At 37.8% G+C, this 15423-nt stretch overlaps 1 protein-coding gene across 5 annotated transcripts in view; it reads left to right on the forward strand.

Moving 5' to 3' along the window:
- Positions 1 to 15423, forward strand: part of fig4a (FIG4 phosphoinositide 5-phosphatase a) — a 118472-nt gene that overhangs the window by 39123 nt on the left and 63926 nt on the right. For all 5 annotated transcript variants that reach the window (XM_043687119.1, XM_043687115.1, XM_043687116.1 and 2 more), the window contains exons 7-12: positions 2149 to 2300; positions 3721 to 3855; positions 9742 to 9842; positions 9969 to 10131; positions 11366 to 11463; positions 14143 to 14276. In XM_043687119.1, coding sequence (XP_043543054.1) covers positions 2149 to 2300; positions 3721 to 3855; positions 9742 to 9842; positions 9969 to 10131; positions 11366 to 11463; positions 14143 to 14276 — 783 coding nt within the window. The remainder of the gene's footprint in view (positions 1 to 2148; positions 2301 to 3720; positions 3856 to 9741; positions 9843 to 9968; positions 10132 to 11365; positions 11464 to 14142; positions 14277 to 15423) is intronic.

Genomic DNA, 15423 nt, shown 5'->3' on the forward strand with positions numbered 1-15423 from the left:
AACCTTCTTCCTGACCTCTCCGCCCCCACCCCAGTCTGACCTATCACCCTCACCTTGACCTCTTTCCACCTATCACATTTCCGACGCCCCTCCCCCAAGTCCCTCCTCCCTACCTTTTATCTTAGCCTGCTGGACAAACGTTCCTCAATCCTGAAGAAGGGCTTATGCCCGAAACGTCGATTCTCCTGTTCCCTGGATGCTGCCTGACCTGCTGCGCATTTCCAGCAACACATTTGCAGCTGTTGGATCTTGGTAACAGTTGAGGAAGAAGTGGTGTTTGTCTGGACAGGGAGAGTAGAACCCAGTTTTACATTTTGAGTCAAGTTGGGTCATGAGTGTGGTAGAGTTTGGGGTGGGAGAGGTCTTTGGATACCTGGTCCTGTGGGCCCAAGTTGCTTTAGGTCAGGGGCCAGTGGTAAGTTGACGATATGCTTAATAGTTACCCAGGATAAGTTTTCAAACCTCTAAATATTCCTAGCTTAACAGTTGAGCTTAAGTAGCTCATAACATTTTTTGTTAGTGAGATGCCCTTCTCTATCTGTTTTTCCTGAGTGCAAAATTTGTTTTCTTGTTGACTCTTCCATTTGTTCCTGTGACATTGCAGTGGTATTTTTAAACAATGTTTTGCTTAGTAAATTTTTGATGTAATGGTGAATTTCTAATATTATACCAAATAGGGTGGTAAGTGCATTTTGATTAATGATTCTGCTAAGTTTGAAATGGATACGTACTTCCATTTTTGAGTGTTTGGAACTGACTCTAATGACTGGAGAATATTTGAATGATGGATTGTTGGTACAGAGTTAACTGTTTGCTTTTTGATACTAGTCTAGTTCTATAGAAGTGAAACATTGATGCCAGAAAGATTTAGAGTCACTAGAAATTGTTCTTTTGTAAAGTTAATTATCTTGGTACTGGATAAAGTTGCAGGGCCCCCTATTGCAACACTGACTCCATTTTCACACTGGCTAGTTGCTTCTTTATTTATCTTTTTTTCTTCTTCCTCCTCCATTATTGTCATTGTTACTTTGTTCATAGTTATGGCCAATTATTTTCATATGTTCTTTGACACCTAGTTGAATAAAACTAATTGTGGTGCTAAACGCAATTTCTAATCTTTCTGTCTTTTTAAAAAGCTTTTTAATTTTGTTAGGATGAATAAGAGATATGATGGAGACATGACAAATGAATTAGATCCTAGAAGTGCTGAATACTTTAGTGCTAATTATCCCGCATGAAATTGACCTCCTTTGTACAACTAGGCCAGAGTGTTTCAAAGGAGGGAGTGCACCACAATTAGGAAGAAAGTTTTAGGTACCTATCTTTTGGAATTATCTCTGTTGCTTGAAATAAAATATTAATCTCATCCTTTGCAAGGCTATATAAGACTATAAGGAATAGATATAATTTGTAGCCTGATGTGGAATTAGTTTTGTGTTGAACAAGTGCTGAGTCACATATTGTTCCAACATTTAAACTGTATGTTTTCTTTGGCTAACAAAGCTGAGATCTTAGACTTTCCCAGCTTTGAAGAATCATAGATTTCTAACCAACACTCCTGATCCGAAGTTTTCACAAACTGAAACCCCTACAAAGAGGTTACTTATTCCCTGAATTGCTCTGAACAATGGATTCTAGGAAAAAGTATTCTCGCATCAAGTTCAATCAGGTCACTTTCGAATTAAATTCAAAAGCTTTTAACCAAAACTTCTTTTTAAAATAAACCTGCTCAATATAGCTTCTGCTAGGCCAATAGCTTAAGTATTTATTTTCTCTTGTGTCTTAAGCAGCACACCCCCCAATCGCAATATAAACAACCTTCAATTAACACTTCAGGAGGCTATCAGTCATCTGTTTTCTGATACATAATGGTTTTGAAAAGACTGACCTAGCTAATTATTAAACCGCTTCACACAAATAGAACAAACACATATGCCACTAGTTTAAAACATAAATATCTTCAAACACACATTATATGTAAATCTTGGCTATGTGGAATTATTTCTGTGGTATACGTGGAATGCAATAATTTTAAGATTAAACAAGATTGGTGCTTTTCATTAGTAATGAAAAACATTTTTTCACATGTTGCCAAAATTACTTTTTGTCAATGACGATAAACTATGTTACTTTATTTATTTTCTACAGTTATAGCTATGATTTGACTCATTCTCTTCAGTTCAATCTAACACTGCTGAAAATGCCCAGTGAAGGATTAAAAAGTGAAACCTTTGGACATGGCCGTCAGGAGAGTTTTGATATCTTTGAGGATGAGGATGTCACTGCACAGGCTGGAGGTGGTGGGTATTAAACATAATGGATCCAGGTGTTTATTGAATGATAATACAAGTTGAATATTAGAAACATATACATGATGGTCTGTCCCTTTTCTCCTGAGATAACTATGTGGTTGCTTTTTTTCATATTGCAAAATGATAAATGGGACATGAATTATACTAATTATACTTCCAGATGTAATTGCATACTCTCATTCAGAGTAGCTGAACAATGTTTACAATGATGCATAGAGTCACTAACATGTATATTTGCAGCAAGTGGAACAACTTTCAATTGACATTTTCCATTAAAATTAATTTGAAAACTTTTTTTTTAAGAGGTAACGTATAGATTCCAGACTTGAAAAGGTTTTTTTACTTTAAGATTGGAATTGTAAAAGTTGTAACAGTTGAAAACTTGTGCTTTATACGTATTGATAAAATGTGCTCATTGTTTGCATCAAGACTTCTGAGGACAGCTCTGAGTAGAAGCTAGATGTTTCTGAGGAATGAGCACTTGCTTTGTTCCATCTCCAAGTAATGCTTATGGATTATATCCAATGTGGGCACAGAGCTGGAATGAGAACGTTTGCTTGCTAGATTTGTAAATACTGTGTTCGGAAAAACATTAAGCTTTAGTTTTCTTTACCCCGCTGATCACTGTCTACCTATGCACCCAACTGTTTCTTAAATTGTGTGTTTTTTGACTCCATTACTCTACTCACAAGTCCATTTCATGGGTTGATAACTCTTGTGAAAAAGAAAGTCTAATTTCATCCTGCTTCCCCTTACTTATCCAGTATTTAACCTATTAAGATTCTCCAACTCTCGAATATTCAACTTTAATTATTTAAATGTATTTGTGGTGCACTTGTATCATTTATACCCCTTTATGGGCTTTTAACTTCTCAATTGTTTAGTTAACTCCACATGCCATTGATCTGCCACATCCAAGCCAATGTACCTCTTTCAATTACAACCATGAATAACTAACTGCATTCAAATTGTCGCAATTTGTGGTGCGGGCTGTGAAAAATAGATGTCACATTCACCCTGAAATCCATAATTATACAATGTAATTTGTACTATGTTAAATATCTTGTGCTATTTCTAATAGACTAAGGTACGAAACAAGTGCAAATTTGTGATGGATATTGCTGAAGTTGGAGCTGATCTTTATAACCAGAATAGACTTCCCAGATGCTTGAAGTAAAATCAGATCACTCTTAGGACAAATACTTGACGAATACAGAACTTGCTGTCCTGCTATTTATCCAAATCAGTGAAAGCACAAAAAGCATCAAACCATTGTGCAGATTCCAGATTGTCCAGGAGCGAAGCCACAAGTGATCAGTTGGTAGCATTCAGTATTTTTAATGCATGATATGGTCATAATTCATTTTTTATGTTATGTCTAAGACAACAAAATATTTATCCTTTTCAGCTGCTGGACATTATGGCATTCTGAATGAGCCCTCCCTTAAATATGCTTGGAACGGTTACATCTTAGAAAAGGTCAAAGCTACTGTCCACCAGAACTGGTTGTTGTACATTATTCATGGATTCTGTGGTCAATCAAGTATCCTTTACTAAAATTTGAAAATTTAAAATGTTATCTGTCCTATTGGAAGCTATTCAACAACAGCCTCAAAACTAAACCTTGTAGATCTAATTAAATGAGAATTTCACAAAACAAGTATGCACTCAGATAGAAAACAGACTCTTATGCTAAGCATCTTGGCTTTGGGAAGTCTACTGCAATACAGAAAAGGCCTGTATATTATTGATGGTTAATTTAAATTTGGTTGAGAAATGTAAACTTAAATCATTCTTTCTTATTAGCAAATTTCATGTTACAGCAAGTTGTAAAGCTACATCACCAAATAACTATAGCAATTAAAACTGAAGTAATTACCTTAAGACACAGAAAGAGATGAATTTTAAAGGAGATAAACGCAAAGCAACACGTCAAATTTGGAAACATAAACCATGTGCTATTTGGTTGTCCATTGACAAAACAAAAAAATAAATTTTAGGTGACATTTACTAATCCGTAATCATATTTATTTGACCAATGTGTGATAACGTAGAACATCTTGACACCAAGAATATCTATGTAAGAATCCTACTCATTGACTACAGTTCAGCCTTCAACACTATTATCCCCTTGAGACTGATTACTAAACTTGGTGATCTCGGACAAAGCCCCACTCTCTGCAACTGGATCCTCAGTTCCCTGACCCATTGGCCACAATCAGTGAAGATTGGGGACAATATTTCATCCTCACTAACACTCAACACTGGAGCCCCCCAGAGGTGCATGCTCAGCCCCTACTATACTCAGTGTATACCCATGATTGCATCGCCAAATATCAGAACTAATGCCATTCACAAGTTTGCTGATGACACCACCATAGTCAGTCGAATCTCAGATGGTGACGATACAGATTACAGATGGGAGGTGGAAGACCTGGAAAAATGGTGCACTGAGAACAACCTAGCTCTCAATGCCAGCAAAACCAAAGAACTCATTATTGACTCTCAGCAGGATGTTGCTCATGCCCCCCCCCCCCCTACCCATTAACAGCACAGAGGTGGAATGAGTGGAGGTTGTCAAGCTCCTGGGAGTGGTCATCCACAACAAGCTTTCTTGGGTTCTTCATGCAGGTGCACCAATTACAAAGACCCAACAACATCTCTTCTTCCTCAGGCAGCTGAGGAAATTTGGCATGACGGCAAATATCTCTACCAACTTTTATAGGTGCGCCATCAAGAGCATTCTGTCTGGATGTATCACTACCTGGTTTAGTATACCATTCAAGATCGGACACGGTTACAGAGAATGGCGAACTTGGTCCGGACAATCACAAAGGCCAACCTCCTATCTATAGAATCCATCTACCAGACCCACTGTCAAGGAAAGGCCGCCAGCATTCTCAAAGATCCATCCCATACTGGCAATGTTTTTCTACAATCTCTACCATCAGGGAGAAGGTACAGAAGCCTGAACACACGTACTAGCCAGTTTCGTAACGGTTTCTATCCTACTGTTGTTAGAATACTGAATGGACTCTCAAACTCTTAACATTCTGTACCTGTGTTTTTGTTTTTGCCGCTGTTTACCTATTATTTACTTATCTATGCTACTTAACTATGTGATCTGCCTGTATTGCTCACAAGACAAAGCTTGTCACTGTGCCTCGATACACGTGACAATAAATTCAATTCAATTCATATTAGAAAATGGTTAAATAAACTTAGAGGTGCAGCTCAACGATTTTACCAATAATACATTTTAAAAATAATAATGATGAAGTACCTTGGGAGGTGTTCGCAGCATAAAAGAGTAATCCATGAATATAAATAATAGTTGAGTTCAGTCTCCAGCTCACTCTAGTTATTTGCAGTCTGTAAAATTCAGTGGTAGGTGACAAGACACTTCAGGCATGTAAAGCTATTGTGCATTATCACTAGTGAGTTCAAATTTAAACTACCTTAATCAATGAAGTGCCTTGCATATTGGGAAAATAATTTGAAATTATTTTGACCGGGAACTTCAGAATTGAAACAGTAGACTTCATTTAAGTACTAACCAAGTCGGATCTGTACTGTTAGTTCAATCTCCACTTGACTCTGCTGGGACTGGTGTTTTTGCAGCTTACAAAATTAGGGAAGTAGAAGGGGTTTCAAATTAAATATTGAGGGCTAACGAGTAAATCGGGAAGATGTGGTAAATCCAAGAGGCTGAGGGGTAACCTTAAAATTTATAAAATTATAAGGGGCATGGATAGGGTAAATAGACAAATCTTTTCCCTGGGGTGAGGGTGTCCGAACTAGAGGGCCTAAGTTTAGGGTGATAGAGGAATGATTTAAAAGGGTCCTCAGGCAACTTTTTCACACAGAGGGTGGTGTATGTATGGCATGGGCTGCCAGAGAAAGTGGTGAAGGCTGATATAATTACAACATTTAAAAGGCATCTGGATAGGTATATGAACAGGAAGGGTTTAGAGGTATATGGGCCAAGTGCTGGCAAATGGGACTAGATTAATTTAGGATATTTCGTGGGCACAGACGAGTTGGACCCAAGGGTCTGTTTCTGTGCTGTACATCTCTGACTCTGTAATTGAGAATGCAATATAAATGGATTGCAGATGAATTGAGCAGATATCTTGCATCAGTCTTCACTACTAGGGAGTATGCAGGTAATATCTCAGCAACCTCTATAAATTAGGAAATGAAAGGGAGGAAGGTACTTGGGAAAATTAAAATCGTCAAAGAAGTGAGAGTGAGTAAATTGGTGGTATACCGATAATATTATCGGTGCTACCTCCCTCTCCACCAGAATTAGAAATGTTTTTTGATTTTGCTTCCAATATCCACCCTACTCTCCCACCACCTGGTACATCTCTGACTCTTCCTTTCCTTTCCTTGACATCTTTGTTTCCAGTTTTGGGGATAAGCTGGCCACTATTATCCACTATAATCCCATTGACTTCCACAGTTACCTGGATTATACTTCCTCAGACCCTGCTTCCTGTAAAGACTCTTCCATTCTCCCAGTTCCTCCGTCTCTGTTGTATTTGTTCTGATGATGCCAACTTTGACAAAGGAGCCTCTGAAATGTCCATTTTCTTCCTTAACCAAGGATTCCCCACATTGTTGTTGACAGGGCTCTCAGCTAGGTCCAACCCATCTCCCACACTTGAGCCCTCACCCACACTCTCTCTTCACCCACAATAGCAGTAGGGTGCCCCTCATCCTTACCTACCATCCCACCAGCATCCACATCCAGAGGATTATTTAGACTCCAGTTTCATCACCTCCAGCGAGATGCCACCATCAGATACACCTTCCTCTTACCTCCCTTGTCAGCCTTCCACTGGGATCGTTCCCTTTAGGACACACTGGTCCATTCTTCCTTCACTCCCAACAGGCCCCAAAAGCCTCACGGCACCTTTAGCTGCAACCACACAAGGTGTAACACCTGTCCATTTACTTCCTCCCTCCTCCATATCCAAGGGCCCAAACACACCTCCTGGGTGAAGCAGCACTTTACCTGCAATTCACAAAATTTATTCTACTGCATTCACTGCTCACAATATCGTTTTCTCTACATTGTGAAAACAAAACATAGACTGGGTGACTGCTTTGCAGAACACTTGCAGTAAGTTCACAAAAAAGACCCTGAATTTTCAGTTGCCTGCCATTTCAACAAGCTACTCCGTTCCCTGGCCAGTGTCTCTGTCTCAGGTTTGCTGCAATATTCCAGTGAAGCTCAGCCGAAGCTGGAAGAACAGCATCTTGTTTTATGCTTGGGGAACCTGCAGCCTTCCGGACTCGATATAATTTTGAGTTAAGTAACTTAGGGCTTGAGCTCTCCTATATCCTTACCCCAATCTCTGCACACCAGGCCTTGTTTATACATAGTGTGCTATTTCACACAATCCATTGTTCACCACTAACAATGCCCATTAGCCAGATCTTTATTCACTACTTCATCTGTCCAACTGTTCTTCTCTCTCTTTAGGCTCTATTCCCACTTTTCTTTTTACTCCTTATCCCCATCCCCCACCCTCTCTTCTGCATATAAACTGACATTTTCCTAGGTACCATCAATTCTGAGGAAGGGTCGCTTGCCTCAGAATATTACCTCTGAATTCTGTCCACATGCTGCCAGACCTGCTGAATTTTTCCAGCAATTTCTATTTTTGTCTCTGATTTATAGCATCTGCAGTTCTTTTGGTTCTTAAATTGTTAGGAGATCTGGGCTGGCAATTGCTTGAGTCCTAATTCATTTTAGGATCTTAAAAGGAAAGTAAGATATTTTGATATATTAATTTTAATTTTCCCAAACTCTTCAAATTCAAGGACAGTCCATTAGATTGGAAGATAGTCAACCTTTATTCAATATGGAGGAAAACAGAAAGCCGTAAAATAAAAGCCAGTTAGTTTAACATTGTGGGAAAAATGCTAGGTGTAAAAAGCTATGATTTAACAAATCAAAGTAGAGCCCTTAGTTATATGTAAAATAATTTTGCATCATCATATTTTATCAACATGGATTTGTAAATGGGAAGTCATATTTATCGATTCTTTTGAAGTTCTTTGAGGCAGTAACATGCTGTGGATAAAGGAGACAAATATTTCCCACACTAATGACTGAAAGAGAAAATTTCCTGTCAGTTCCATCTTAAATGGGAGATCCTAATTTTTGAACTGCCTCCCCTAGTTTGTGATTCCCCCAGAATGGAAAACAACTGTCAAGTTCCCTCAGGATCATCTATGTTCAAATAAAATCACTTTCTCATTCTTCTTCGTCCCAATGGATTCTGGCCCAACCTGCTCAAAATTTCCTCCTAAGACAACACGGACATCCCAGGAATGAGTCGGATGAATCTTCTCCGAACTGCTCTTAAAACCGTACTATTCCTCCTTGGGTAAGGAGACTAAAATTGTATTCCAGATACTGTCTAAGGCCTTGGAAAACTGCAGCAACGCTTCTGCACTCTTCTCCTCAATTGTCCTTGCAATGCATGCTCACATCCCACTTGCCTTCCTTATCACTTGCTATGTCTGCATTTTATTTTGATGTACCAGGGCACCCAGATCTCTAAATTACAGAGTTTTGCAATTTCCCTCCATGCAAATAAGGTGTTGTTTTTCTATTCGTCTTGCCAAAATAAACAGACTCACATTTTTTCACTTTTTTATGCTGGTTCACTAAATAAATCTCTTTTTAGACTCCTTATGACCTCTTGACAACTTACTATCCTACCTATTTACTTACTATCCTATCCTATTTGTGTCATCAGTAAATTTAGCTCCATATATTAGATGCCTTCACTAAGTTATTAATATAGATTTTAAATATTGAGGCCCCAGCACTGATTTGAGCTCCCCATCATTTATCCCAAATCGCTGCTTCCTCTTGGTTAACAAATCCTCTATCTATGCTTACCCCTTATACCATAGCTCTTATTTTATGCTGTAACTTTTGATGTGGACCTTATGGAAATTGAGGTACACCACATCGACATGTTCCCCTTTACCCACCTTGCCTGCTCATTTCTCAGAGAATTCTAATAAATTAGTCAAATGCAATTTTCTTCCACAAACCATGTTGATTGCTTTTGGTCCCACTTTAACTTCGGATATTTGTCGGATGATGAAACTCAGAATGAAAATTGAAAGTACTACCAAAATCCTCACTGTAACAATATCAGATACCTTACTATACTTGAGATCACTTAAAATTTTTGTGATTCATTCTCCACATCCCTGCCTGAGAAATGCATTACTGCCTTTCAAAATTAGCTTAATTTATTCTACAGTGTTTACAGAATTCTCATTTGGATCATGTTTATTATTAGCTAGGCAACTTTGACCTGTATTTCATTATATAGTTCATGTAAAGTAAACCATGCTGAAATGTTTTCTCCTGAGCTTTCTTTAACTTCACTGTCAGAATTGCTGATCTATGGCAGACCAGTTTACGTTACTTTGATAGCCAGAAGATCCTGTAGGTTTGCTGGAACACGTTTCCTGAAAAGAGGTGCAAATTGTGAGGTATATCTATACAAATTGCAAAAAACCTTGTTCAAACTAGAGTGTGGCCCATATGCCATGACAAACTAAAATATTTAATGTTGTATTAATGATGTGAAACCTTGTTGATATTTTTCCCTTTCCCAGGGAGATGTGGCAAATGAAGTAGAGACTGAACAGATAATTCATGATGCTTCTGTGATGTCCTTTTCTGCTGGAAGTTACTCCTCTTATGTACAGGTTCGAGGTTCTGTTCCACTCTATTGGTCTCAGGACATTTCCACAATGATGCCCAAACCACCCATTACATGTAAGTATCGGAGAATCTGATAAATGTCTCACTTAGTTAAACCAAACATTTTAGCTTTTATCATCTTAAATTTGTTGTCAGACATGAGAGATGCTAGCTAATTGTATTTATTGCCTGCATCTAATTGCACTAATTGTGAATTTCGTAAACAGTTGTAATTTCTGTGCTGATTGTTAGCACAATTTTGCCGTGTTGAAAATTCAACAATATAAACTTGAGTTCCACCAGATTTAAGTCTATAGTCTTTCTGATTCACAAACACAATGACGTTAATACTTTTTCTTATGTGCAATTTATGCTGTGGGACCAGTATGCTGTGAATATTTGTAACATTTAGGGAATAGACAACTGTAAGAGTTTGCTACATTTGATTCCTCCAATATATTAGTTACATTTAATTTTGCTACAATGGAAGGGTTTGTTGCAAGGTTTTCAATAAGTCACTCAAAAAACTTCAGGCTTAACTGAAGCTCAGTTCCTGGAGCAGTCAGCTAGAAGTAAAGACAACATGTTCACCTGCTTTTTCTAAAGAGCACGTGCCGATGTGCATTTTTAAAAAAATCTTTATTTAAACTTTTTCTCTTCGCTAACATAGTCTTTCATGTATTTCTTTTTTATATTTAGATTTTTTTCACTCTTGCATGTAATTGAAGGATTTTGTGGCTGCTACACATGCTCTTAGGTGTCAACAAGTGTAACTTTAATTTAAAAATTGTGAACAGTTGTGATCCTAGCATTGATCCCTGTGACACTCCACTGGTGACAGGTTGCCATTCTGAAAATGCCCCTTCTATCCCAAATTAGTCATCTAATAGCTGGTCAATTATCTACCTATGCTTCTATACTAATCCTGACTCCAGGGGATCTGATCTTATTAAGTAGCCTTACATGCAGTACTTTTGCAAATCTTCTAGATCTTACCTTGCTTTAAAAAGATTCATGAATCATCTGCCAACTTCCACATTGATTTTGTTTTTGGTGCATGCTGAATGAGGAAAGGTAATCAATATTGAAGATAAACATTTCCTATTCTTTTCAGTTCAAGCTCTTACCTGGCCATCTACTTGTTTATCTAATTTTTGATAAATCATTACTCATCATACTATTTTTACTACTCTACCTCCTTATCCAAAAGATTATATGAGCATTGCCTTGCTCGTGTATCTAACCATTTTTCAAGGGATGATAACCTTAATTCAAATTTATTTTGGCATTTTATTCTGTTTCCTTATAGTGGACCAGGCAGACCCATTTGCTCATGTGGCAGCTCTTCACTTTGACCAAATGTTCCAAAGGTTTGGCTCCCCCATTATTATCTTGAATCTAGTCAAGGTGAGTTTCTCATTACTCTTTCAAGGTACCACGATGGAGTACATATTGGCGGTTGATTCTCCAATTTTCCTCTTTTTCTCATTTGCCAATTTTCATCCTCTTGTAGATAACTGTATTACAAAAGCATTCTGCAATTCTAGGAAGCAGCTACAATTGAGTATCAATAGGTTATTTGACCTCAATGACACCATCCCCATACATGGCATTCTGTAGGTGCTATCCAGAGTTTAATTTAGATAAATGTAAAGCGCTGCATTTTGGAAATCAGAGCAGGACTTATGCATTTAATGGTAAGGACCTGTGGAGTGTTGCTGTACAAAGAGTCCTTGGAGTGCAGATTCATAGTTCCTTGAAAGTGGAGTCACAGGTAGATAGGATAGTGAAGCAGGCATTTGATATGCTTTCCTTTACTGGTCAGAGCATTGAGTATAGGAGTTGGACGGTCATTTTGCAGCTATACAGGTCATTGGTTAGGCCACTTTTGGAATATTGTGTGCCATTCCCGTCTCCCTCCCTAGGAAGGCTGCTGTGAAACTTGCAAAGAGTTACAAGGATGTCACCAGAGTTGGAGTGTTTGGGAGAGGCTGAATATTCTGGGGTTGCTTTCTCTGGAGAGTCGAAGGCTGAGGCTTGACCTTATAGAGGTTTATAAAATGATGAGAGGCATTGATAGGGTAAATAGGCAAGATCTTTTCCCTGGCGTGGTGGACTCCAGAAGTAGAAGGCATAGTTTTAAGGTGAGAGATGAAAGATTTTCATGGGAATTAAGGGGCAACATTTTCATGCAAGGGGTGGTGTGTATATGGAATGAGCTGCCAAAGGAAGTGGTGGGGTTTGTTAACATTGTAACATTTAAAAGGCATCTAGATGTGTATATGAATAGGAGGGGTTTAGGGAGATATGGTCCAAATGCTGGTAAATGGGATTAGATTAATTTAGGATATCTGATCGGCATGGACAAGTTAGACCGAAGGATCTGTCTCCGAGCAGTACAGCTGTATGACTTTGTTTGGAAGTTTTTGTCATCTTATTGAGTTCATAGTTTTAACAAAGATAAGTGTTCAGTCACCTTTTTGACTGCAAGCTGTAGATGTTTTTCTCCTTAGCACCATTGTCACACACTGCTCTTTATTGTTCTTTAGTTAGTTAAGAAGGCTGATGTTGGGCAGAATTTCTTTAATTCAAATAATTCTTAGTGTCACTGAGCCTCTCATTCTCTCTCTCTCAATACTGCCAAAAGCAACATGTATTACAGCTCAGCAATATGCACTTGATTTGTTTTTAGGTTGCAAAACCCTCCAGGCCTTTCAATTAAAGAAGTCCCTTACATAATCATCTACAATTGTGGCTTGCATCTTAATTCTCTAAAGCCTGTCCACTATCTACAACAATTCACAAGAGTGTGATGGAACACTTTTCACTTGTATGAAGGAGTACAGCTCCAAAAAAAACAAAAACATGTTGATGCCACCTAGAACAAAGAGTTAACTTAACTGGCACTCTAACCACCACTATCCACTGTCCTTATTTTTAGACTCTGACCTTCATCCTAGTATCTTTCACAAAGGGAAATATCCTTTAGCATCCATTTTTGTCAAGCTCCCTCGGAATCTGTTTATATTTCTGTAAGATCTTCTAATTAAATTCCAATGTATAAACCCTGCCCAACTTCTTCTCATAAAATAATCCCTCGCCGATCCCAGGTATCAATTGAGTGAACCTCCTTCAAGCTGATTTGTTAAGTAAGGAGACTAAAAATGTAGACTGTGAAACTAAATAGATCTGAACTCAATCAATAATTGCAAAACATCTCTACTTTTATTTCTTTTGCAATTATAGGCTACATTCCACTTGCCTTCCTAATCACTTGCTGCGCTTGCACAGTAACTTTTCATGATTCACGTACCAGGATAGTCGGATTTCTTTGTAGCTCAAAGTTCTACAAGCTCTCCACATTTTAAATGTGTTGCTTTTCTGTTCTTCCTCCTGAAGTGGACACATTTTCCCACTTTAGATTACATCCATCTTTTTATTTTATTTTCTAACTTAATCTATCTACACCCCTTTCAGACTTATGTCTTCCTGACTGCTTACTTTCCTACCTACCATTGTATCATCAAATTAGCTACCATATATTTGATCCCTTCTCCAAGGTATTTATTATGTGACTCATTGCTATCATTACCACAGGAAAAGTATTATATAATTAATGTTTTGTGCAATTAAAATGGAGGAGAGCAATATTCATGGCTGTATTAAGAATTAATTGCAAATGTCAATGAAGACTGAATCAGGATTTTTGATTCATCATTAGCGAAAATGTTGGCATATTTATTCATTGGTTCAGTATTATTTCTCCCACCCTTTTATGGAATCATCAAGGTCTGATATGAGAGACACCAAGTTGTGTCAGTTGCTTATATGCTGTAAAATGCTATTTTGTGCGAAACAAAGAGTTCTGACTGACTTAAAAAAAAAGATTTTCTTAACTGCAGGTTTTTTTAACCAGAGAATTTAAACTTTTAAAATACTTTTACATGCAAGTAATTTAAAACTAAATAATTTTTTTAGAGTTTACATAAGGCACAGCTATTTTTGTAACCAACCTTAAATTTTAACATTTCAATATGAGGTAACAAGTCAAGTTTTGTAATTTTTAAAGCTACATCTTTTATTTAGAAACGCGAGAGAAGAAAGCATGAGAGGATTTTGAGTGAAGCGTTGTATTCTGCCATTGCATATTTGAACCAGTTTCTTCCACCAGAATATATCATTCAGTACATTGCATGGGACATGGCCAAATATACAAAAAGGTAAAATGCTTACTATAATTCTGATTAGATATAGTTTGAGTTCCTGATCAAAATGTTTTGTCAAATTTGTCTGAGAGAACTGTTTCTTGAACACTTTTTTCTTTCCGGAATAACTGGTTTTGTATAGTTACTAATGTGCAATTTAATTTACTATTACCTAATGCTTATTTATTGTTTTCAAATTGTTCTTCAAACTGTCATGATAGGGTTCATTGTGACGTAGTACCATTTTTTTTCTATTAATCCTGGATTTGAATTCTGTCAAGATGAATATAACTTCCTCCTTCTACTTTGAAAGCCCTACTTAGTACATTTTAGATGGGCAAAAGAATCATCGTTTATTGCTGCCTAAAACCTAATATGCTCTGTCTAATCCAGAGGGCCCTTTTACACCAGATGTCTCACTTTGCCACATTATGACATATAGCAGCACTATTAAGTCCCAAATTTTGTTAAAAAATTCAATTTTCTAGTCATACATGATTATTGAATAAAATATAACTTTATGTAGAGAGTAAGTGGCTCTCACTACAGCTGAAAGAAAACTAATCATAAATAGGCTGTCATTCAATAATACCTGTCTATTTTCCTTCCCGTCTATCCCCTCCACCCTCTTGTCCGACCTATAACAATTACCCACAACTTCATCTAGGTATTCCCCTAGTCCCAACCCCCTCCCATTTATCTCTCAGCTCTCGGTTCACCAGCCTCATTCCTGATGAAGGACTTATACCTGAAACGTTGAGTTTTCTGCTTCTCGGGTGCTGCCTGACATGCTGTACTTTTCCAGCACCACACTCTCAACTCTGACCTCCAGTATCTGCGGTCCTGTCTTTCTCCTATACAATAATATTTGCACTGCCAGCTCTGTAATTTTAAATTGATCTCATATAATATGATGGAATTCATCTTGCTGAAGGTTATGAACTTCCTTTAGTTCTTTTGCTAGTAGCCTTTCAATAACTTATGAGGAGAAAGTGAGATGCTGGAGATCAAAGCTGAAAATGTGTTGCTGGAACAGCGCAGCAGGTCAGGCAGCATCCAGGGGACAGGAGAATCGACGTTTCGGGCATAAGCCCTTCTTCAGGAATGAGGAAAGTGTGTCCAGCAGGCTAAGATAAAAGGTAGGGAGGAGGGACTTGGGGGA

Source organism: Chiloscyllium plagiosum, chromosome 3 (assembly GCF_004010195.1).
Source record: "Chiloscyllium plagiosum isolate BGI_BamShark_2017 chromosome 3, ASM401019v2, whole genome shotgun sequence".
NCBI classification, from domain to species: domain Eukaryota; kingdom Metazoa; phylum Chordata; class Chondrichthyes; order Orectolobiformes; family Hemiscylliidae; genus Chiloscyllium; species Chiloscyllium plagiosum.